This window comes from Mugil cephalus, chromosome 1 (genome assembly GCF_022458985.1).
Source record: "Mugil cephalus isolate CIBA_MC_2020 chromosome 1, CIBA_Mcephalus_1.1, whole genome shotgun sequence".
NCBI lineage: Eukaryota > Metazoa > Chordata > Actinopteri > Mugiliformes > Mugilidae > Mugil > Mugil cephalus.
The window spans coordinates 5,522,412-5,547,197 of record NC_061770.1 but is presented as its reverse complement, the minus strand read 5'-3'; the positions used below and the strand labels follow the sequence as shown (position 1 = coordinate 5,547,197).

At 41.9% G+C, this 24,786-nt stretch overlaps 2 protein-coding genes across 3 annotated transcripts in view; both read right to left on the bottom strand.

The window, feature by feature from the left end:
- cables2b (Cdk5 and Abl enzyme substrate 2b) overlaps positions 1 to 8,627 on the bottom strand; it is a 29,933-nt gene extending 21,306 nt beyond the window's left edge. The window contains exon 1 of the mRNA XM_047582362.1: positions 7,964 to 8,627. Within this exon, the coding sequence (XP_047438318.1) occupies positions 7,964 to 8,559 (596 nt within the window). The 5' untranslated portion in view covers positions 8,560 to 8,627. The remainder of the gene's footprint in view (positions 1 to 7,963) is intronic.
- Positions 8,628 to 9,938: 1,311 nt separating this feature from the next.
- Positions 9,939 to 22,488, bottom strand: ccm2l (CCM2 like scaffold protein). Of its 2 annotated transcripts, none has more exons than XM_047579167.1 (11): positions 22,253 to 22,488; positions 19,245 to 19,412; positions 19,059 to 19,142; positions 18,563 to 18,746; positions 17,007 to 17,650; positions 15,524 to 15,653; positions 14,431 to 14,494; positions 13,237 to 13,393; positions 12,502 to 12,640; positions 11,548 to 11,695; positions 9,939 to 11,368 (listed from the first exon to the last, which is right to left on the bottom strand). In XM_047579167.1, exons 1-11 carry the CDS (start codon positions 22,280 to 22,282, stop codon positions 11,236 to 11,238), a joined length of 1,881 nt encoding a protein of 626 aa, XP_047435123.1. In that variant the 5' UTR covers positions 22,283 to 22,488; the 3' UTR covers positions 9,939 to 11,235. The 2 variants fall into 2 exon arrangements, with proteins under 2 accessions (XP_047435123.1, XP_047435202.1); XM_047579246.1 differs by having other exon boundaries at positions 9,939 to 11,365.
- Between the last annotated feature and the right edge of the window lie 2,298 nt (positions 22,489 to 24,786).

The following is a 24,786-nucleotide window of genomic DNA, read 5'->3' as shown; positions in this document are numbered from 1 at the left end:
TTAGCTCAGTGATGCCCTGGTCCAGATCTTGGAGGGGAACATCATCCGTCATTTCGTTAGGAGCACGGCCCAACGTGAGTATCATTTTAAGTTGCATCTTTTCATTCCTAACACACTAGCCAGACGGTATTCACATAGATTTGTTCCCCCACTGTGATTCGATGTGTTGTCAAAGTGTTTCTTTCATTTTTGTCAGTGCAGTGGATTCATATATAATGTTCAGATTTTTTTTTAATGAGCTTCACAGCTGATATTTAGAAATGCACTGTGCAACAACATATCTGGTTTGACTTTACACAATGTGTAAATGTAAAAAAAAAAAAAAACAATTGAAAAGGAAGTTAGCTGTGGAGAATGAGATCACACAAGCTTTCAAATCTGCCTGTGACACACAGGCTTAAATACTCCACACTAAATCCTCACCACAGACGCAGGTATACATTAAGTCAGCAACCAGCTACAGATTAAACGTTGTGCTGCTTTAGTCTTTATGCAGCCACACACGAAGCAAGCAACAGTGTTACGAACAGTCTGTTCACACCTCTGACAGAGTGACAGACTGGCTGCTCCACAGACTAAAGTGCAAGGACCTCTTACTGAGCAACAAACACACGCATGCGCACACATAGGGTCATCCAGCAGGCTTGTTGTATGTCTTACATCACCAGATTAACAGACCCCTTCCTCCTTATCCTTCTGCCTGATTTACCCCAAAATTCATCCCTCTTCTCATTCCCATTCTCCTTCTTCTTTAAAACGAAAAATATAACATTTATAGTGGATACTGATGATTCCTGTTGAAATATTTTGTTTTCTTGCTCTTTACAGTTCAGAATTGATGACACTCACTGAAATGGATTCCCCTTTAAAATTTTAAAAGCTTAAAAATGAATTTGTGTGCAGTACTGAATAAGCTTGGCAAGTAAAGGACACAATCTTATGTTAATTCAGACTAAATGCAATGGCTTTATATGATTTATTCAATAAGATGGTTGTATAAATGAACATGTGCACTGACCTCGTTTGGATAATTCAAAATACATTTTCAGTGCAGAAAATGACACCAACTGTACCAAAAAGATTCCATGATACGTGGATTTGCTGTGGTTTCTTTTCTGCTAATAAAAACACACACACACTTGCATAATGTCAGACATCAGTGAAATATTCACCAGCTGTCAAAGTTTCTGCACAGGTTGAAAAACTGGCAATTAGTTAGAGGTTGTCTACTTGTAATGTCTGATGGTTGTAAAGTTAGATTATATGGAGCCAGGACTGGACCAAAAGCCAAACCAGCTCACACAAGAAGAGAAGTTGTGGTGAAATACTCAACAGTCGTCGCTGGTTTTAAAAGAGAACAGATCTACAAACAGGATGTGACTGATAAGGCAGAACGTGTCTGAGGAAGAAGTGATGAGCCTCTGTCCTCTAACTCGACCTCATTTTGCAAAGGTCACAGGAGGATTGATTGTGTTTACACTGATAGTTCCAACATTTGCATATTTACAATCCACACTTTTCAGAATTTTTAAATTCGTCCACAATGAAGATTGAGAAAAACAAATCTGTTTTTTTCACTATCAAAAACTACACACTTAGAAAATGTAGAGAGCTATATTTTTATGGCATGGCAAAAATAAAAGTCAACATAAGTCTGTGTCCAAGTCAGCCACTGACTTAGCTACTAAGGGACCAGTGTTGGTAAATGAGAGGTGGATGGCATCTCTAATCAGTCCACAGGTCACCCACTCAGTGACTTACTTCACTTGCCAGTCCACTGAACTGACTCTGTCAGCATCTCATGACTAGCAGTTAACAGTGTGGGGAAAGCCCTGTATTTTTTTCTTTTTGTTTGTTTGTTTTGCATCGTAGGCAATACTCCCACATGTAACAGTAGCTACAAAAGAAACTTTGTACAGATTGTACAGAGTCCAGCCCTAAATTATGAGTAGAGTGACGGGAAAGATATTTTATGGCATTTACTGTCATCTGGCAAAAAATTGGGAAAAGGCAAAGTTGATCTAGCTACCGGCAAAGACCATAATTTGTGTTGCCATTGGCTTTAAAGTCATCATCACTCAAGAGCGAAGTGTGGGAAAGTTGGAAAGACTAAAAGAAAGCATGTGTGTTCTGTGTGTGTTGAGGGTGTGGGGTTTAGCTCTGTTAGGCTCTCGCGCACACACACACACACACACACACACACCAAGACATACAAATGATGTCAGTCAGATTCCATCTCCCTGTGTGTGTTTGCATGTACGGCTTTGTGTGTGTATGCATGACTGTGACTATGAGTGTGTTAGACCAGTATAGGCGTGTCTGCCTCTGAATTAATCAGTGTTTCTGCTCAATCTGATAAGTTTAGTGCTTCAGGCATCAAATTCAGCAACCAAGAGAAACACTGCTCCACAATATATTTAGTGAGAAAGAGAGAGAGAAAGAATTTCAGTAAAAAACACAAGGACCAAAATATCTGCTGGTGTTTGCTGATCAACTACACAGATATTGGGATTTCAGTAGAACAAACACCTTCGCTGTATGCAGGTACTGTAGCGCTGGTGGTATCCAGTCATCGTTTCAGACATGTCAAGGCAGTTTTAGCCGAAAATGGTACAATTTTTGCAATGAAGTTTCCTTTACTTAGCTGCTTCACTTGTCAGCATTTTTAGCATCAAACTTCAACCATTTCTATGCCAATATTTTCAGGTAGGCAGATAAATGTTATGGGATTAGGAGAAGAAAAAAAATCTCAAAAGAAAAGCTGATTAACCACCAGGCCAAACCCTGTAAATATGTTTACTCTGCAAGGGAGGGACTCGATGATTTTTACAACACACACTAGAGTCATCAAAAAACTCCCACACCCCTCTGAACATTACCTTATTCACCTGGTGGGAGCTAGTTTCAGAGAGTCGGCTGACAGGAACAACTAGGTAAGAAGCAAGCAACCCAAAACAAATCAACACATTACATCAGACAGACAATTGGCTAAGTTTATAGTACAAACAAGATTATGTTGCTGTTTTAAATAGAACTATAATTTTTTTTCTTTTCCAGATTTACACATTTTCCTGTAAGTTAGAGTGACTTAACACATTTTAAGGGATCTGCTGAGTTAACTTAATTACAACAATAGTCCAGTAATCATTCAACTTCTCAGTTTCTCGCGTGGTGGTTATTTACCGTGACATTTATCCATGCTGACCTATACTTCTTCCTTTTTTTTTTTTTTTTTGTTTTGTCAGGTTTGTCAGTGACTAACTGCTCTTACATCCCTCCTGGCAGAAAAAGAATCACTAAGCGCTTCAGACTAACGTCAATGAAGAGATCCTCAAACTTGTCCAGTATTGCAGACTGTACCAGCTGATGTCATAAGGGAAAGCGCCAGTCATAATTTAAACCAGGATGGGAACCACCCTCTATAGTTGAGGCCAAGTCTTATAGCAGTAGAAGTCCCACATTCAGGGAACATTAATCATCCAGGGGACTGGATGCATAGCATGACCTGTGTGTCCTCACCTGGCTTATAAGTAGGTCAGTAGAGTTTTAGGGTTTCCCTCTGGCACAACAACTGACCTGCTGCAACAGTTCCAGATCAAATGTACACTGAGACGAACAACCTTCAGTGTTTTTATCCACATTATCCCCAAGACTATAAAATGTTCTAGGTCTGCTATGTGTCTTTATACAGTGACAGAGTGCAGACTCGTAAATGGTAATAAAAAATGATGCAAATAGTTCCAATGAAACAGGACTAACAATCGACTCCTCCCTTTAATAATGAAATGACACAACGCAAGTAATGTAGCTATATATTAATTTCTGGCATTTTTTGTTTGTCATTTGTCTGTTTGATCCAGAAAGATTCTTGGAAGTCGTGTATCACTGGAGGGTTGTTATGTGTGCACAACAATGCAGCTGGGATCCTGGTGCAGTAAAATCAAACTGAGCTCAGCACATCGTGGGGAATGCTCAGTATCCGGGGTGACTGTCTCTTAATGCTGTACTTAATCATGCAACACTCACACACAGGTTGTTGATCACAACCAAACATCTCAGTTGGAGTCTGGGTAAAGTTAGTCTACAAAGCTAAAATCAGTCAGACAAACAAAATGAGCCGAAATGTGTTGGAATAAACAATGTTGCATAACATTTGGTACGGTATCAACTGTCATAAGATGCTCCAATGTGAGCTTGCCATCTTTCTGTAACTTGCCTTTCATTGCTTCTAAAAGTAATTGTGTGTTGACGTCAGATAAGCCGCTACTAACCTGACTCACCCAAATCACCACAATAACTGTGAGTTTGATCTATAAAACTGATTACAGGTCCACGCACTGAAACAGCATTTAATTAAATGGAACTTTGATGAAGAGAGAGTCGTAGAATATGTCAGTATAATGCACCAGTAGATCCTCTTACTGAGGTATAGAGCTGTTAGTAGTAGGCAGCTAGCTACCTAGTTTCCACAAAGCACTTTGTCGAAGTGGACTAAATGCTGCTGGAAGTCACAGGATGCTAAACCTTGTCAAGAAAACACAGTGAGCAGTGTTTCCAGACTAACTGCAGAAGTCGAGTGGGCCACCAACCCAACGAGAACCCACGCCAGCTCAAAAGTAATGTCAAATATCTGCAAACATCAACATCATTTGAGGCCCTTTGCCTTTATACACTTGACATGATCACAGAACCACTGTTCTTAGAGTCCCTTCAGTGAGCTAACTTTAAGCAGAAAAAGCTGGAACAACAGACAACCAGAGGTAAGCAACTGGATTTACAGTCTCACAGCTTTATGCCTTTCTGCCAACTAGTCGCAGTTTACGTCTATGCACAAAAGTGTTCTTTGCAGAAGACAAGATGTCACGTATAGAAGAAATGCAGGAAACAGCTATGTATGGTTGTACAGCTGAGTGACTGTGTCAGAGTGTATATTCGTTAAGTAGGCTAATGAACCGGTGGCCAGGTGGTTTGCTATCTGGCAGGACTTCACACACGGACCCTCGATGCAGACAGAGAGGCTAAACAGAACATGACTGACGATTGCAACTGACGACGGCCAACTTCATCACATCAGGAAGTGTGTAGGTGAGGAAAAGGTTGTGTTTAAATTGGGTCTCCGCCAGCAGTCACCACAGGAAACTCAACATGTATATATGTTCAGCTGCTCTTTTATTAGCGGGGATCAGATCAAAATTTTATGACTAATATAGAAAACTGGGTCCTTGCTGCTTGCTTGTGGAGAAGTTTTTCAGCATTAATAAATAATTATTGTAATAAATTAGAGAAGCTGAGCATTGTGTAGTAGTGTCAGAGTTCTGAGTTTTGATGAAATGACAAAAAATTGCCCAGTAATGTTATATTATTGTAATATGGGTATTGTATTTTATGGTTATTAGAGAAGGATCAATGTCACCATTACAGATTTTGTCTGCAAAGATTTAGAGCTTTGTCTGGAAAACTTTCTGCCGACTACAACGCAGTTAAAATCACAAATAACTGGACACTGACATCATTTTTAGTTATTTCAGTTGTTTACCAAAGCTCAAAATCTGTTTTGTGGTAAGATGTGTTTTATTTTTTTCAAGAGCAAAGCAAGCAAAAGTTTTAAATGAATTCCAAGTGTAGCATTTGCATTTTTCAAACTGCTGCTGTGATCCCTGCTGCTGCTGGCTTCACAAACAAAACGTGTCGATCAGAGAAATAGAATGGAACTGCAACAGTGGCCAAATCAGCAGTTTGAGCACAAAAAGAGCTCAGCGACACAAACAGACCTGGGCATCCACAGAAGAAACCTGTGCCGGATAATATCAGTGTCCTGCCTATGGTAAATGAAAACAAAAACAACCCTTCAAAACATCAAGCTGCGTGAAAAGGTCCAGGAGGTAGACGTATCATTATCCACTTCTACCATAAACAGAGGACTTCACAAAGCCAGAGGGAGTTCACCACAAGATGCGAGCCATTCATAAACCTCAAGAAAAGAAGGACCAGATGAGACCTCGCACAAAAAAAGCCAAAACACTTCTGGAACGTCATCCATAAAACACAATGGAGGCAGCGTGATGAACAAGCATTCATGGCTTCACTGGATCTCCAGTATCTAAAAATGATGTGGCTGAAGAAAGAAGGAGCCAAATGAGAATCTGAATAGTACAGATACCTTCACAGGAAAATTCCCTATGTACACTAGTGGAAACAAATATTTTTGTAATTGGAATTCATTCATTTTCACCAGTGCATCTAATAAAGTTGCAAGAATACAGAGGGTTTGAGGATAATAAATGATATACTCAAATAATACCCACAACAATTATGGCATGAATGAAAATAAAATACTGTATGTGCAGCATGTCAGAGAAATAAAAAATCAGCAGGTCATAGAGCAGGTGCTGTATGTGACAGCTGATGTCTGGTGCAGCTGTCTGACTGATGAGCTTTTATCTGCTGGTAATTTCCCAGCCTGTTGTTGATGCAAATAGGTTAAGCGGTGTTTATCGCTGCGTGGCTGACATTCTCGAGATTTGATACGCAGCCAACATGATGACGAAGCTGGTCCATCCATCAGCGCTCACCCAGGCTCAGAAAGACTGAAGGACGGTTTCAACCACCAGGCCAACAGACTCCTCAACTCAGAATAGACTGTTCTCTGGACACTAAACACACACGTTGGCTGCTGGTACATCACAATGTAAAATATGCCTGCCACTGCGTCACCTTGTGTGAAAAGAAATATTATGCTGTCATTTTTGTGCTTACATTTGAGTTTTATACTGTTTTGTTTTTGCTTTAAGTATTTATGGCTGGGCTGACCAGTTTTCATTGCACTGTCATCCTGCACATGACAAACAAACCTAAATCTGAGCCTTGAACCACTGCCAGATGAATATGCTTCATTAATAAACACGTATTCGCCATCGCTTATTATTCACAATAGGGTTCACTTCTCTTACAGTAGTGAACCCTTGAAGAAAATAATTACTGTGCCACAGAGAGCAGCTCGACTTCATGTTGTCGGTTAGTGGTATTCAACCGTCGCTGGGTTCACTTCCTGTCTACAAACCCACCACCTGCTCCAGCTGGCTACTACCTCAGAAATGATGTGTGCCATGAAATGAAAACAACATTTAATTAGAATGAGAATACACATGCAACTGCACTCACTGCATAATGAGATTTTAAAAAAACATGTTCATCACACATCTGAAAAAAATGTTTGTTTAAAATCTGATTCAGACGAAGTTCCTTATTAAATACTGACACTAATCAGAATGTTATGATAAACTTGGACAAACCCATAAAACAGTGACAAAGTATACATTTTAAAATGTAAAGTTCATCTGTACCCATAATAGACTTCATACAATGGTCCGGGATTTAACTGTTTATTATTTTTAAACTAAAACTTCATGTTACAGTATGTGCCTACAACCTTGAATTTAAATCAAATTTTCTACAAAATAGCTCCAAGCACGTAAACCCAACAGCACTGACGGAGAAACTTTTCAAAGTTACAACAATTCATCTGAGTCACCTTTCCAAAACCTGAAAGGAGGCTTGGAACCATAAAGAGAGAAAACGTAGTCCTGAACTTTAAATAATACACGCCCCATATTGAATCGATATTAGTCATGTAACTTACAACATCTGAGCTCACTTCATCTCCAGGCAATGGGGGCAACAGTGAATTTGGGGAAACGCTGCATCAGAAGCAGTGACACACTCGTATTCTGTAGTTTGTTAAATAAAACTGTCTCATAAACACGAGTGAAGATCAACCATCAGCTCTAACCTCGTCAAACCGAACTTGTCCAGCTCCAGTCCACCTGTGAAGTGTCGTGTGTGAAGCACAGATTATCTCTTAACTTTAAGGGTGTTGGTCCAAGGGCAACACGGACCACAAACACGCACATTTAAATGGTTAACACGATCATCATAGCAGAAGAGATGCCGTGTTCCTTCTCACCTGTGTCGCGGCTCGGAGGACACCGAGTTACAGCTGTGAACCGACAGCAGCGTGGAAGACTTCCGCGGTGCAAGCGGGGACGGTAGGAGGCTGGTGTTGGACGGGGACGCTGACAGCAGGTTAGTGGACCCCGGGGGAGGGAACGAGCCTCTGCGGCAGTCCAGCAGCACCTCCGCGCTCCCAGCATCGTCGAACCCTGTGTCCGACGGCAGGACGAGAATAGGAGGAACGGCGAGGAGCCCTGTCCTCGGTACTGGGGAGGGAGTGACATTCCCGCAGCTTACGGACGTGGATAAACTGTGGAATGTCCCGTAGGTGCTGGGGTTCCCGGGCTCCAGGCACAGACCGGCCGCCGCAGAGTCGACTCCGTCCAAGTCAGTGTCTTTGTGGTGGCGACTTCCTCCATTCTCGGCTGAACTACTCTGGACCGGCTGCCCGTCCAGGGAGATGTTACTAAGAAACAAAAGAGCAGCTTGTCTCCGGCGAGAGTTCTCCCGGTTTCTCCGGTTGTATTCCCTGTTGTTGTGCGTTTTTTTACTGTTAACGGTAGCAGTTAATGCGGCGCTGTGCTGGCCGCACGCCGCCGCAGCCGCCATGGTCTCTGTCCCACTGAGGAAGTCAACTGGAGAATCAGCTCGAGACCTGCAACTGTCAAATCCCTTTTACCCGGCGCGAGAGCGCTTTACGCCTTCCTCTGCTCTCATTGGTCCAAACCGACATACGTAATGACGTTTACAGAGAGAGCCTACGGGGAGGAGTTTGGTCACGGTGTAAACAGAGTGAATGTCAGGAAGGACTGACTGTACAATACTACATAACAATGACAATGGGGGAAAAAATGCGCACTTAAATTTATTCTTAATATTCGTGTGTTAATTTCTATTGATAAATTGTTTTATATTAGTTAAAGTTAAGTTATGTATGATTTCTTTAGTCAGGCTGTGTGACTCAATATCATTCAGCAGAAGAATAGGATTCAAAGCTGAATGTCATGATTTGACTTGTTAGCCGTCTCTTGTCTTTTTATTTAAGTCACGTTTCCTGCAGTGTCTGTGTAATTCCTCAGCACATCTCTGGAGTATTGGGGCTGCTGAGGCATTAGCTGAGCTGTCACTGCAGCTCTGTCTGACTGTAGCTTTGATTGGCTGCTGGTACTTTGTTATGAAACCTCAGTGGATTTTCTCTGCACTGATCCCTGCAGTGACACCAGCACTGGGGTGAGTGGACCTCGCTGGTTTAGCGGGATGACCACTCTCAGTGCAGAATGACTGGTTGCCTGCTAAATATAGCCTGTATAGGATACAGCGAACTGTAATCCAGGCTTGGAGTTCATTAACGTACGTTCACCCCCTGATCCCGTGTTCCTGCACAGCAACAAATGAACTACAACTGACCTTCCAGCTCAGCTTAAACAGAGCAAGGATTGAAATCCAAAACATGTCTTCATTTTAATTCAGCTGGATTTCACTGGGAAATTGCATGATGTCATGACGTATTATGTATTCTAACACATGTTTTTGTTTATGTGGAGCAGCTGTCAGGAGGCTCAGCAATGTGGCTGGTAAACAGATTAGAGACAGAAACAATTACCAGAAATTCCTCTTTAATAATGTGTTGGTACCAAAAAGCTTTAACAAAAAAGATGTTGCTGCACTAATTTCCACGCACTGGAAGGTGTATTTGTTACACATTGGTTTATGGTAGGTGTGGTCAGGCATCATGATGTGTCATGCACAAGTGACTGCATTGTGCCACTAGTTGGCAACTGATCTGCACCTTTGGCAACTCAAACTGAAGTATTCGCTGCAGGGCATGCAGACTTTAAAGTTAAATCCCTGCTATTAGTCAACCTGTACGTACATGCATACCATGTAAAGATCGACATTATTAAATCAAATTGGCATTTTAAGCATGAAAATAAGCATGCCAGTGAGAACCTGTTATATTGAATCAAACATTCTCTTCTTCCATATTAATTTTTAAAATTAAATTTATTACACAGAAATAAAGGTGAATGCACAACATCTCTTACATATTATACATAATACATTTTTAGATGAACCAAGTGAGACCAAACTGGGCCATTAAATAAATACTAATCCAGATTTTAACATGGGTGTGGGCCAAATTTACATATTACTAAACAATAACACATATTATATATTCGATGGTTGTTCTACTGTAAAAGAAAAAAAAACAAAAATAATACCGGACCCAGGATTAATACCACTGAGATGATGGGCTTGTGTGTGTGTGTGCGCGCGTATGTGTGTCTCCATCAGTAGGATGAATACAGCGATGATATGATCATAAATGCCACCCCACATGGATGATTGCGGAGATTACGGCGCTGTAATCTGATGATGAGGATCATGTTTATACAGTGTGTTTGGTTTCCCTGACACACAGGCACACACACACACACACAGGCACACTAAAACTGCAGCTCAAGTGACACCAGTGTGATAACAGAACTGACCACTGTCAGTAGTTTCAAAATTTCCACACTTATAAACCCTAATATGTTGAGCCAAGACACCTTAGTTTTACCCCAACAGAAAACAGATCTTTTCAATATTTTCAAGAGTTATGAAGGAAACCCTTTACATACATACATTTAGTATTTTGACTGACCCATAACTAAATCTCTCTCTTTCCCTGATCGTCTGTTCAGTGTATTTAATCACTACTGATGCAAATAAAATGACTGCAATTAACACTGTTTGTTACATAATGGGAACAGAATAGTAATGTGACTCGGCTGAAGGCCCTTGGTGTGCTGACTCTCTGTGGATCTGATGTTCAGTGAGGCTGGCATAGAAGCTGCGGGGCTGGAGGGGAGAGAAGCAGTGCACCATGGGAAGGTCATGATGCCGACTACAGGACAACGGGTCAATGCAGCACTATGGGAGAGAGAAACGAAATATCTATCTATCTATCTATCTATCTATCTATCTATCTATCTATCTATCTATCTATCTATCTATCTATCTATCTATGCAAGAGTGGAGCTATTCAATGTATCTACTGTATATTAGCTTGCCTCCTTGTGGTGACAAGCAGGAATTACAGTCCCATCAGAAAATACCAAGTAGTAATACATGGAAATTACTTAGAGTTTCACGCGATGACCAACAGTTTTCTATTCATTCTGGTTTAATCATTTCAACTGGTGAATGCCAGCTTTGGTTTAACATTAAAAAGTTCAATTGTCAAACTATTTTCTATCAGTGGAGAGAACACTGGCTAACTTAGTTTCTACTGTCTCTCCGTCAGAGGTAGTAGTCTTCCTCCTCAATGTCTCCGTGTGTGTCCTGGAAGCCGAGAGCCTGGATGTCATGGGTGATGTCAGTGATGCGTCGGTTGAATTCCTGAGATCCTGAGGAGGTACAGTTGTCGTACCTGCTGGGAAATAAAAACGACCAAACAGTTTATCTTCTATATTCACACAAGCCGTTTGTGTGGACTAAAATACAGAACCGTGAGTAAAACGTAGCCAAGCTCTCAGGCATAATGTTAAACAAAGAAGGGATGAGCGAGATTATCACAAATACCAGTCTACTCTCCCTGACCCAAGTACATACCCTCTCATGGCTGTGGCCGACGTGTTGCTCATGCTGCGTTTGATCCGTCCAAAGCTGTCAGTTAAAATCCCGCCCTCCCGAATCCCAATACTTTCCAGGAAACTCTCAAATGCTCCAACATCTTTGTCTGGGATGAACGGACGCATGCCTGGGACACAAAGGACAAACGTGACAAATAAAAATGACTTTGCATGTCGATACAAAAGTTAATACAAAAGTGAGACAAATTAACAATTAACAATTAAGACATTACAATTTTCAATGTCCCACTGAATTGACAGTCCCACTTTCTCTTGTGTGACTATCAATTCTCCCAACTTTCTTAATACTTAACACACAAAAGAAGATAAGTGATGCATAAAATCCTTCAGGGAGTTTCAGGCAGAGTTGTTTCTACACTAAAGTGGCTGCATTGTGCCACTAGTTCGTGTTTTGTGCACTTTGCTTTCTGCAGTACAAAATTTCAAGCATCAGTGTATTGCAAACCACAGCATATACAGTACTCTCAAACATTCTTTAAGAATATGCATTTAGGAGAGTTTTAAAGCTGCTACATGCACGAAAATTTTCTTACTTAAGGAATTTAACAAAAAGCAATTGAAGGCCAAAGGCAATAGATGCTACTGCACCAGTTTTCAATGGAATAGTCTATTTATTTATTTTTTTTGACAATGTAAGTTCTTTTTAGCGGCAGCTTTTAAGAACAAGGTGATATGAATTGCTGAAAGTGAGGCAGAAAAGGCAGGAAATGGAGGAGAATGTTATAATGGAACTTTTTAAAAAGGGCATTTTGCAACAAAAAACAATATTGCAAAATAAAAGCCAATAAAAAAACGATTATATCTCCTTTTATTACACCTCCTTCCTCTGCAGTACTATCACACACAGTTTCAGTAAATGATAAATGATCTCTCTCTCTCTCTCTCTCTCTCTCTCTCTGTATGCCTCTCTCACCCAGCAGCAGGAACTTGCGGTTGTCTCCGTACAGTTGCAGCAGCTCGGAGCAGAAGTGGTCGATGTTTGATCCCAGCCTGTATTCTCTCAGCAAGACTGCAAACTGCTGCAGCTCCACTGGACTCAGCTTGTTACGCAGCTACACACACGCAAACACACAGACACACACACACCAATAAAATAGTTGCAGACTGTCAACCACATATTGCTGCTCCCAATAATATCACTATCCCAACCTCTCATCTTTGTCGCTTTATTCCCTTTGTTGTCGGTCCGTCTTTTGATGGGATATCACAGAATTTAGTTTGATTTATTATTCAGAAAGTATCTACGTCATTTTCCTACAGACTGCATGCATAGCGTGTCCTCTAGGCTGCATTATAAATGCCGCCCTGTAGCTGCAGCACAAACGATTCATAAAGCCCACGCTAAAAACTTTGTGACAGTGTCACGTTTTTGAATGCACAATAGTTTCCCTGGAAACCTGATCATGGTGGAGTCTCTGTACTGTATGATGCTCTTGAGTGGCATTTTGCTTGCAGACAGTGAACTGTCAGTTAGGAAGCTTGTTAGATTCACCTCTCAGTGATTCACAATCCTGGATCGACAACACAGCACAGAAAACAGACTGTAACTGAATGGCATGTTCCCTGTTGGCTGCATCTCAGCAGTTAGCTCAAGGACAGTTTACCAACTAGACAATGATGGTTGTTCAATATTGATCACAACACTCACAGTGATCATGTACTCCTGCATCAGCAGCAGGGCAGGGTTACTGTCTCCTCCATCACTGACGGACGCCAGACTGCGATGGGAGTCCTGCAGCGAGAGGGACGAACTCTCACTGTAGGTCTCACTGTAGTAGAGCTCAAAGGCATCCTGGGAACCATCGCTGAGGGACAGACAGACAGACAGACAGACAGACAGACGGACAGACAGACAGACAGACAGACAGACAGACAGACAGACGGACAGATAACATCAAAGGTGCAGCTCAGCCAGTCACTGTTTTAATTGGAGTTTTTGTGTTTTTGTGACCAATGTCATGCTATAATTTGAAACTGGAAAGAGTATTGAAAAGTGTTGGAAATGTGTTTGATTAGGCAGTTGAGAGTTTCAAACTGGGGCTTCGAGCTGCCAAAGGCTGTCAAAAACGGTTAAATCTCTGAAAAGCGCAAATTAAAAATTCTGCTCTGAAACACCAGTGTGGAAATACACACCCTTCAAAGTTACAAGATACAGTTTTGCCCCTTGTACAAGTTTCATGGTTACAGAACTTTTTTTTTTTTTTTTTGGGACAACTGGAAACTGAAGATGTGTTGGCGAAAGTGCTCTAATATTAAATTATATTTGCGGACATATACTGTATTAAAATGTGGGAAAGACAATAGGCACAGAAAAGAATACCTGTTGTCATTAAACACACTTTGAACTGGTCCTCTAAAGCTTTAATAGACGTAAGATGTAGATCTAGGAAGACAAGTGTGAGCCACAACATTATGACCACTGTCAGAAGAAGAAACTAACATTGACCATCTTGTGACAATTCAATGTTCTACTGGGAAACGTTTGGACCTGGTATAGAATGTGGATCTTTCTTAGGCGTGTATCACCCACCTGAACCAGACCAGGCAACCCCACCCCATATCAGTGACACTCACAGTGACATGACTTGAAGGCCTCCACTAAAAACAGGCACACAGGAGGCCTACACAGTGTTAGGAAGGTGGTCGTAATGTTTTGTCTGTTTGGAGTATTCTAATCAATGTTTGCTGAGCATTTAGTTTTTGGAAAATTAGCATTTCTTTTATTGATATGAAGATACATCTATTAATCTGAATTTGTCAAAGCAGCTCTGATATTGTCTCATATGGCATTTGTCTGTATCGCGGTAGAATAGTTGAGTATTATGACCTCTAGCATACTTACTAAGAGCTGCAGCAGCTGAACTCTGGATCATAAGTGTAGGACATGTCAGTAAGGCAGCTGTCACCTGTAAAAACACAACAGTCAGAGCATTAAAGACATAGTTGATATGATAAATTTAAGTATCAAGGAGACAAAACAACTGCATTTCCTGTGCACCAAGGGGATAAGTGACCTGGTGGTGGGGAAAGAGAGGGAAGGGAAGGGAAGGGAAGAGCATTCATCCTCTGGTCACCACCAGTTTCCTAATCTAATTATAAGGCAATCTGGCCAATAGACTGGCTGCAGGATAAGGACACCTGCTATATAACCCTACTGAAACTGACTGCCTCTGTTTATAATGCAATGCACTTAAATAGCACAGTTGTTGAAATGTAGTTATCCTGCCTACAAACATCTGTCCGTATTAGCATCAGCTGGCAGCCGATATCTCAACATCAGAAATAAATTATTAAATCTTTATATCCTTCACCACTGGATTAAGATTGTAAGACACAAGATGTAAGGCGTAGCTTACTGAACTTAGAGAATCTGTATTTACCAAGAGATCTTCTCAGTCCCATTTATTATTCAAAAGGCTGCATTCATTTGTAAAAATTTAGATATTGATTTGCGGGCATTATACAAAGCTTCTTATGTTGTTACACATTCTTTCAAATCATATCCAATGTTTTTTTTACTTTGAATCTTGCAAACTTTTGGCAGAGCCAAAAAAAGACAAGAAAACTCTGACTATCAAGTCGTATCTTAGGTTCATTCTATTCACTGGAGAAGTGAGCGACGTTTCCACTCTGGAGTGGTCATGATTGTTTACGGTATTAGTCAAACCCTCATTTGTTGACATGTAAACTGAGTCCTGTGAAAAACAGATTATATGCAAAACATGCATTAATAGTCTTAGTAGTAGGTTTAATTTAATTATGAGATCCTGGTATAAGCAGGATATTACCTTCAAGTGGACCACTTTAAGGAATTAATGGACAACATGTGGACCAGAACTCTCCAATCAGCCGCGGAGTACGGTTGCCTCTGCGGAGATGACCATCACCCCTAACATTTTTTGCTCTACTTCTGGCAAACAGAATCTGTCACTCACTCCTCTGTAGCCAGTAGCGGTCCGGCATGCTGTGGTGAAATCCCGCCCTGTCGACACACTCGATGGTCTGATGGCCGTAAATGATCTGGAACATCTGACAGATCAGAGAACAGTACTCCTCTGCAGCATCCTGCGCACACAGACACACACACAAAGGTCATGGTCCCAAGGGATTAGTCCCGTCAATCATCTTTTGAACCACGAGGTTCCCTTCTGCTCACATTCGCAGAATGCGGCGCACAATTTCAGAACAGTAATTGCACGTGTTCTTCAGATATTAAATTACCATTGACATGTTTTAAAATGGCCCTGGCCCCTAATGCAGCGTCATTCATCCTATCAGCTGAATCATGCTGCAGCTTTAACATAACCTCTAGTGTCATAAGTGTTGCTATGTGAACCAGCAGCCGCCCAGAGCCAGGGCAGCAGTCTGCTGTTGTGATGAAATGCAAGTGGAGAATGTGAGGTTAATTTGAACAAATTAAACAATGGCACCCTACTGCTGCCAATCCAAACTAATTATTATAACTCTGGGTACTCTGCTGTAAATGTGATGTAATTGTTCAGATTATGCAACGCCGCATCAGTACCAGTCTGTGTGTGTGTTTGTAGATGAGTGAGCATCAGCATTACTGCCCTACTTTCCCCTGCTCTGACATGACAGGAAGATGATCAGTGAACCCTTGCGAATGACCTCCGTTTGCATTTTTTTTCCAGTCACTATAACTTTACTTTTCATCACCCAACAGCCCAACGGTATTCACAAGAAATCCACGCCCAGCGTACTCGTTTTATTTGGCGTCCTCTCACTGAAAGCAACATTGCGAGAGGGATGGAAATTCTGAGTGAAATACTGTATCTTGATGGTGTGTTGCTTTGTTGATGTGAAAGATCATTTGAACATTTGAAGCGGTGAAGTATAAGACTATTTAATGAGTTATCTTCCTGTGTTTGTTTCAATGTCCCAAGCAATATCTTTGAGTCTGTTCAGAGACTGGTTGGTTGGTCTGTTTCCTTTCATGTTGCTTATATTGCACCCACAGGAGAATCACGTTTTCATGTTAAGGCAGATTTATGATAATATATTGGCATGTTTATGTAGGTCTCCAGCTCTATGCTGGGATGATGGGAATTCAACTAACGCAGAGGCTTCATAGCTGCACGTGTGTGCAGTCCTCTAGCAAGCCAACAGCACATTGCCCCTGGGTGAGGATGGTGTGCGTAGGTAGGTAGGGTTTGGATTGGATGAAAAGTTGGGTTGATCCAGAAAGGGAATGAGAGAAAAAAGAAAAATGAGCAGGAGCTCAGTGGCTACATCTTAAGCACAGAAAGTATTTAATCAGCTTTGTCTGCAGCATGGGCAAAGTTAAAGGACCAATAACAACACAGCTGCTGACATCATTTCGAGAGTGTCAGCAATTGTTAGTGGACAGCTGCAACAAGGTAGATGCTGTGTTTGAAATGTAATTTCTTGGACTCGTACCCTGTTCTCCACAGCCAGGATGACCAGGTTGCAGTAGGCGTCCGGACAGGGCGTGGGCTCCAGGGGGTTGTGGTTCCTCCTCTCCCAGCTTCCATAGCTCTTACCCCGTTCCCAGCTCCCTGTGCAGGCTTGTCGCCGCTCCCAACTCCCTCCGCCACCACCTCCGCCACCCCCTCCCCTCCTCTCCCAGCTACCTCCTCCTCCACCACCTCCTCCATGCCTCCGCTCCCAGCTCCCTCCCGCGCCTCCTCCTACTCCCACCCCCCAGCTGCCGCTCATGGGCCTCGCTCTGCGGTTCTCCCAGCTCCCTCCCGTTTTACGTGTCTGCTGCCTCCTCTCCCAGCTCCCTCCCACTCTCTTTCTCTCCAAGCTCCCTCCTGCGCCTCGCTCTCCTCCTCCTCCTCCTCGCTCTCCTCCTCCTCCTCCACCCCCTCCTCTGTCCACATTCTGGTTTTTGTCGTGGTTACTCCTGGACAGGGACGGCCTCCAGTCAACTCCACAGATAGTGTGTCGTCGCTCCATTGTACCCCCTGCGGGTCGTGGGTCCGCATTGCAGCTCATGGTCTGACGTCGGCCATCGATGCCTGATGTTTTTTTCCTGTCCAGGCTGTCATCCCCGGCAACCACACTATCCACGTTTAGACCTGTGCATTGCAGATTAAAGAAAAAACTGTTGGCTACATTTGCCATATTCAGCAATAAAAGAGATGACCCATCGACTCTGCTTTTGCTGGACTTTTGCACTTGATATTCAGCTCAGTTTTTTGTGTTTAAGTGCTTTGCTCTGTATGCCCGTTATTCACCCTGAGCACCTTCCTATGACTAAGAAGCAAAACAATAGATAGAACAGCTCCTTCACTTAAAAACCACCTCCCATATACACAAACTAGGCAAAAATATCACAATATTATTTAGAAAGCAAATTAACATTTTCTATTGGTAGAAAAAGATGAGATGACTTCTTTGTCATGTAAAAATTACAGAACTTTATAATTCAAGTAAATTACTGTCAACATGAAAAAAAAAGACATGTTTAATAACTGTCAGCTCAAATACGACCTGCTAAATAGACCCATCAGGCATAACATTATGACCACCTTCCTAATATTGTGTAGGTCTCCCTTGTGCCTCCAAATCAGTTGTGACATGAGCCTTCTGAGGGTGCCCTGTGGTGTCTGGTAACAGGATGTTGTTAGTGGGGGGCTTTGGGTTCTATGATATTTCTCAGATGCTTGGATACTTGGAGACCAGATCAACACCTTGTGCTGTTCTTCATGTTTTTTGAGTTGTTCCTAAAGTGTTTTTCTGTGTGTGTCTGTCAGGCTGAATCCTGCTGGGGAGTGTCCTCAAGTGTCCTATATAATCAGTACGTTTACAGAAGCATGGTAACTGCCCTGTTTCATGTTTTTGAAAGAATATGTATAACAGTTTAATGGTCTTGATTTCAACACATTACAATGGCACTTCATAACAGATATCATTCAGTGTTGTAAGTGAAAGCATCCTTTCTAACACTGCGTCATTCTCCTTTATTCATTCATCAGGTGTTTTCTCACCTGTCTTCAGAACCAGCAGGTGCAGTGCGTCGTCTCTCAGGTAGGAGGCAGCAGCGATCTCATGTGTGGGGATCCTCATCAGCAGCTTCTCGTTGTCTCTCCACGTCAGCAGCAAGCAGCGAGCAGACAGACTCAGAATACAGTCCTGATCCACGCTGGTCTTCAGGGGCAGCACCTTCAACTGCTACTGACCAACACACAGCCGTGGTAATTATAGATAGATTAGTGATTAGCGAGAAAGACAATACTGAAACTGTCTTGGTAGAACTTGAATGTTTGTTTCCTCACCTTAGCAGTTTCCAGTTGATTAATTGATCATGAAAGCTTAGTTAATGGACTATTGTTTAGGGACTTACTATGTTATGGCCAACTGACCAACAGATCAACAGTGGCTGGCTTTAAACAGGTGATTATGTAGTATGTGCATACAGATAATAAGCTTATTCCCCCATTACCTTAAGGGTAATGAGTTACAGATAACTGATTGATTACCAACCCTGGCTGTGTCTAGTAGCTGTAACAGCTCGTCTCGGCTGGAAGGGTTCAGCGAAACCGACACCCATGTCAGGTGACCAAGGAACTAAAGGGACAGATCAAAGGTCAAGCAGATGGTTACAGAGGGGTCATGTGGCAACCTAAGTATGTTTTATTGCCTTGTACTGCGTCTGATTTCAGGTCTTACCTTGACCTCTTTCTCCACGTAGTCGAATATGAGTCTCTCAGGGTGGATGAGGTAGTCAGGAGGGTAGAGGGGGACGGTGTGCAGGGGGCGGCGGTAAACGCAACCTCGATCTGTCGGCCTGCGGCCGGATTTGGACCAGACGAGTCGCTTAATGGGCGAGACAAAACCCTGGAGAGACAAATACTGCATGGATTGGCATGCAACTCAGTAGTAATGCTGCTACTTATGACGGTGATATACAGTATGTGTCTAGCATGTTTGAGGAGGTCAAAGTGCTCGCTTAACAAATATCTGCTCATGTTTCTACATGAAGAATCACAGTGATTTTGATGATTACTTTACCTTTCCTATAGCGTCACCATGATGATGACATTTGTTTTTGATGAAATAGCTCCGCAATTATTGGATGGGTTGCTACGGAATTTTCTACGAACATTCATGTTCTCTGGATGAAATATAATTGCAGTGGTGTTTCCCTGAAACATAAGAAGAGCGCTCTGTGTGTGCTGTTATTGTTTCATTTACTTCCGTCACTTCTGTTTTGCTTCCTGTGCGCTGGTTTGCTGAGCTGATCAGCCAACCAGATACACTCTGCTGGTCGTTCAACATGCTGATTCAACATGCATCCCACAGAGATCCAATCAGTGGCAACGGTGGCTGTCATGCCACACAAACTAGGGCCACAGGCGCTTAAAGATGGACAGACACTAGCCACAGTTGACAGTTGGTTGCCTTGTACCGTGCCCGTGTGTGCTTAGGTTATCACAGTCCATATCTATTTGTACGGTAGAAAAGCACACTCACATAGCAGAGTGGAGTTCATGACTTTAGTTACCTTGTTTTGTGTCATGGTCCATGCTTGGGCATTGTCGACATTCACGCTGAACAAAACTTACTTGGGTTCACCTCTTCAAGGGCATGATACACTGAACCAAGCACAAGCACAGAATTTATTCTGTTTAGAATTTATTTACTCTGCTTAGGTTGTCCATCAAGTCCGATGATGAGTGAGTTTTGTTGTGGCTGTGGAGTCAAAACCATGATCTGCACTGTTTGCCACAGAACAGGTGAAGCCACAGACTGGGGGTGTAGATGTGGTACTGGCTTCATGTCTCGTTAGTCGTTTCCTGTTCCAACGATTGCCTCGGTCCTCCTCCAGTTTGTGCCCTCCTTGTTGGCAGAGTTTCTTCCAGGCGGAGCCCTGGGCGGAAGTATTCTCCAGTTGTATAGGTTTTCAGGCTGCAGTTTTTCATCAGGATTTTAAGTTGGTCTTTATATCACCTTTTCTGGCCTCCTGCTGAGCGCAGCCCAATTGGCCATATAGGAGTTTGCACAGCAGGCGGTCTTTGGGCATCCTGATGACATGGCCGAGCCAGCACAGATGGTGCTATGGGACTGTAGCCTGCATACTGACACAGTATTTCAGTGTCACACCAGGTTATCCCCAGGATATATTCACACATGACTGCCCCACAATACACTGTGTATTTCATGGTATTAAGAGGATACATCCTAATGATCTTGTGACGTTTCTACTCTCCAGGAAGTTAACTCTCATGATTTTACTGACTGTACTATCAGTCGAGTACTATCCAAAGGGCAAGCGTTTCATTTCAGCCTGTAGGAACAGCTAAATCATCAGTATGTTTGAATTAGAGTTTAGTATTCTGGCTGTGAACACACAAGACTCTAGTCCCAGAGAGGCAGACATGAGTTTAATTTCAGACAGAATTGGAGCTAAAGGTTACAATTAGGTTAGGATCAGGCACTTAGTTGGGATGATTAGGGTTAGGGTGAGGGTCCTTTCAAAGATAGAAACACAAGTTTATTTGTGTGTTTGTGTGAGTGTGTTTGCGTTAATGCAGCACATCCCTTCGGCTGTTCCGACAGTGATTGACAGGTGAGCAGTGATCTCTGACAACTCATTGTTGAGACTCACTGACAACATAGCACACACTGTTAGACACCCACTGACACACACAAACACCCATTACCATACTCTGGCTTGAAGCCATGAGGAGAGTGGACATTGTAACACGCACACACACAGAAGAGAGGACACTAGCTTGTTTCACAGTCAGAAACCTGCCTTGTCTTTCCTCCTGAATAATAACAAGGACAGATCTCTGTGTGGGCAGATTTCTGATGAACATCTCTGTTGTCAGCTGAAATTTAGGACAAAGGCAGAGGATGGTTATAATGAGTTTGGTTCTTCTTTTTCAGAGGACAGATAGAAATAACTGGATTTTATAATGAATGTGATTAATGTAACAACCTGCCTTTGTCAGAGCATTCATTATTTAACTAGTCCCAAAGAACTTTTTCTTGTTTTTTGTGTATTTTGTATTGTTTTGCTTTGTCACTCTAAATGTCCAACCAGTATTTTAGTGGGAGCCAGCTGTAAAGAACATAAGACAAGAACGAGGCTCTTGCTGTAATCAGTGGTATCTCACTTCACCCAGTGGTGTCTCCATAACCTCAGCGTCAGGAAAACTCTTTCCGTCATTGCCAAGATAGTAGATCTCAGTTCTGAGTAAAGTAAACAATAAATGGGGAAGCTCTCAAATCTAGTTCAGCTTGGCAACTAAAACAATACCTTCGCACATTTTATTTTAAACAAGTCTTTTGCGCCAACAGATTACACAGACCTGTGCTAACCAAATTTGATCTTCATGGTAAATGGTGACAAATTCATTGATTTTTTTCAGCATTTAGGGGTAAACTGTTTGTTGGGATTGACTATATAACCAACGTTAGGGTTTTAAGTGTGACCAGGCTGTAAACATGTATTTGTTTGTAAAGGGTTTGTTGGAAGGGGCAGGTCTTATTAAAGATAATTTAGAGACAAACTGAAAAGCACAACATCAAGTCAATCAGTCTAAAAATGGTAGATTCCCCATTACCAGCTGGGTGATGAAATGTGACAAAATTAGAATCAGGTCATCAACAACAAAGACCTGAACGAGATCAAACATGGAAACTGAAACACAGGACTGAAGCTACTGTACCTTCTTGGATTTCTTTGGTTCATAGTCCATGGTGGTTCAGTCCTGTTACAGGTCAGCTGAGTCCTGGTCCTAGTCACACTCTTCCTGGATGTATTCTTTGTGTCAGTTTGTCTTTTGGTGTCATTGCGTCCGTCTAACAGTTGTTTTTTCCATCGACGCTTCAGTGCCTCTCTCTGTTCAAGTTATTTTAGCTTCGCTCTTGGCTGCTCCATTCTTGCTCTTTCTCTTTCTTTCTACACTGATTGTTCTTTTGAAAACTCTCCTGGGGTCACACACACACACACACACACACACACACACACACACACACACACACACACACACACACACACAGCAGGAGAGAACAGGAAGCAGAGGAAGCTTACTTCCTGTCCGAGAGGAAACTCCACCATGGACTGATAACATCCAATCCTTTCTGTGTTGATAACACACACACATACACACAACTTACCATTAATTAAACGTGCATTTTACCTTATTTAAATGGTTTCTATTTGCTTTCATTGATGGTAATTCTTTAAGGTTGGTTTGGTGTGTCCATATCTCAAGGTTTTGAATGTAGACCATGCATGCAGTTATTGGGCAAAAATCTCTTTAACAGGAGTTTGTATGATCTCTCTTCTCTTCAGAACTTCAGATGAAATGAAAACTTAAAGTATTGCAGCTCGTGCCTTCAGAAATTTTGAGTTGTATGCTTGTTTCTGATGGTATACCATGTGTGCTATTTTTCTCTGTGATGCGTGTGACAGCTCAGTTTAGGGAACAATCATGAGAACAGTTAGTGTGTGGTTTCCTCTTGTTCTTTTGCTAATTATGACTCAGAATTTTAGCTTTACTTAACTTTCACAGTACTCTCAAATGTAGCTGCAAGTCTGTTAATGTAGGCCTTCAGTTAGCAACAAAAATAAGCCTGGGCCTGTGTCTTCAGTGTTCACATTTTAATTCATGTCACACATTCCCGTGAGAGAAAAGATTTTATAAAGCTTCTCTAGTAGCGTTCCTGTGAAATTTGTGAGAATTTCTGCTTTTTGTCTTTTCTAGGTTTTAGATGAGAGACAGAGACAGAGATTAGCAACCTAGGCTAATCTCTGTCTTGTATGCAATATACAATAATTCATCTTCTAGAACAATTTATAACAAATTTGAGGGGTGTTACTTGTACAGTATGTACTGCGAATTACCCTAGTAGAGATGTCGAATATTTACAGTAAATTACTGAAATGACAGTCAGTCAGGCACAGCTGGTGTTTCCCTTTCTTTAATAAGGTTAATTTAAAATACACAACAAAACGCATGCCGTGACTGCATTTTTTTTATTTATTTTTTTAATTTACAGGTGATGAACACTATGACACCAAACAGTTGCTTTGAGCAGGTTTGGCCACAAGGTGGAAGCACTGGGACAGAGAGTCAGCTATGGAAGAGGAAGAGGAAGGATAACACACAGCTGTTAGAGGCACAAGAAGTGACATCCAACCTGTGACGTTTCTCGCTCTCTATCACACACACACACACACACACACACACAGCTATTGTCAGGTTAACTACTCCATGGTGACTGGAGTGTTAATGTAACAACTTAATGGCCGTCCAGTTGCCTTGGAAACGGGAGACAAAGATGAGACATTTATCTTTTTATTTATGTTCTTTTTTTGATTGTCCTAATCTCTCATTCTCTCCCCCTCTGTGTTTCCCTCTGCCTCTCTATCACTCTCTCTCTCTAAACCCCAAAAAACTTGCCTGGAGGCCTAACTGTGTCATAGTAGACAAGGGGTACTTCAGCATGGCAGAAAGGAAACAGTCTGATCCTCAAGAGCTACCCTCATACATATGTATTACAATCTAAAATGTGAGTACACCAGTCCTGAGAAAGACTTTTAATGTTCAAACTCTACTACTAAAGAAACATGTCACTCCATTCCCTGGGAGAGGACATGATGGTTTACCAGAACCAGCACGACAGTGATGGACAGTAGACAGTGATAACAGCTTGTTACTACTGTCTTGATTCTGAGAAACACAGCTGACATCCATCTTCATCTCAGAAGTCTCGCCACCATCACAAAGCCTCACCGAGAAGCTTTTAAGCTCCCTTGATCATAAATCTTCCTTTTCATTTTCTGAAAAGGAAGAATTTGAAGCAGTGGTAAACTCAACTGTGATATATTGGACATGGATTGATTGATCATCAGTCTTCATATAACTGGGTATATCACCATGCAATGTTATGTCCATGTTTACATTTGTGTAGTCCTTGAAGTATTTAAATATTATAAATATAAGGGACCATTCAAGACGCTCTAGAACAGCACCCTGTAGAACGCCAGGATTGACTTCAAACTTTCACCAAGTGCTGTTTCTTGCTATGATGAAATCTGAATCCTGATCGTGAATCTTCAAACATGCCATTCCTATGTATCTGGTCTCATTGTTAGCTTTTTCAAGAGTTCTTTATCATTGTGAAGTGAATGATAAAGAACAAACGCACACATCAGAGTCACACAAAACAAAAGAATGTATTGAATTCACACAGA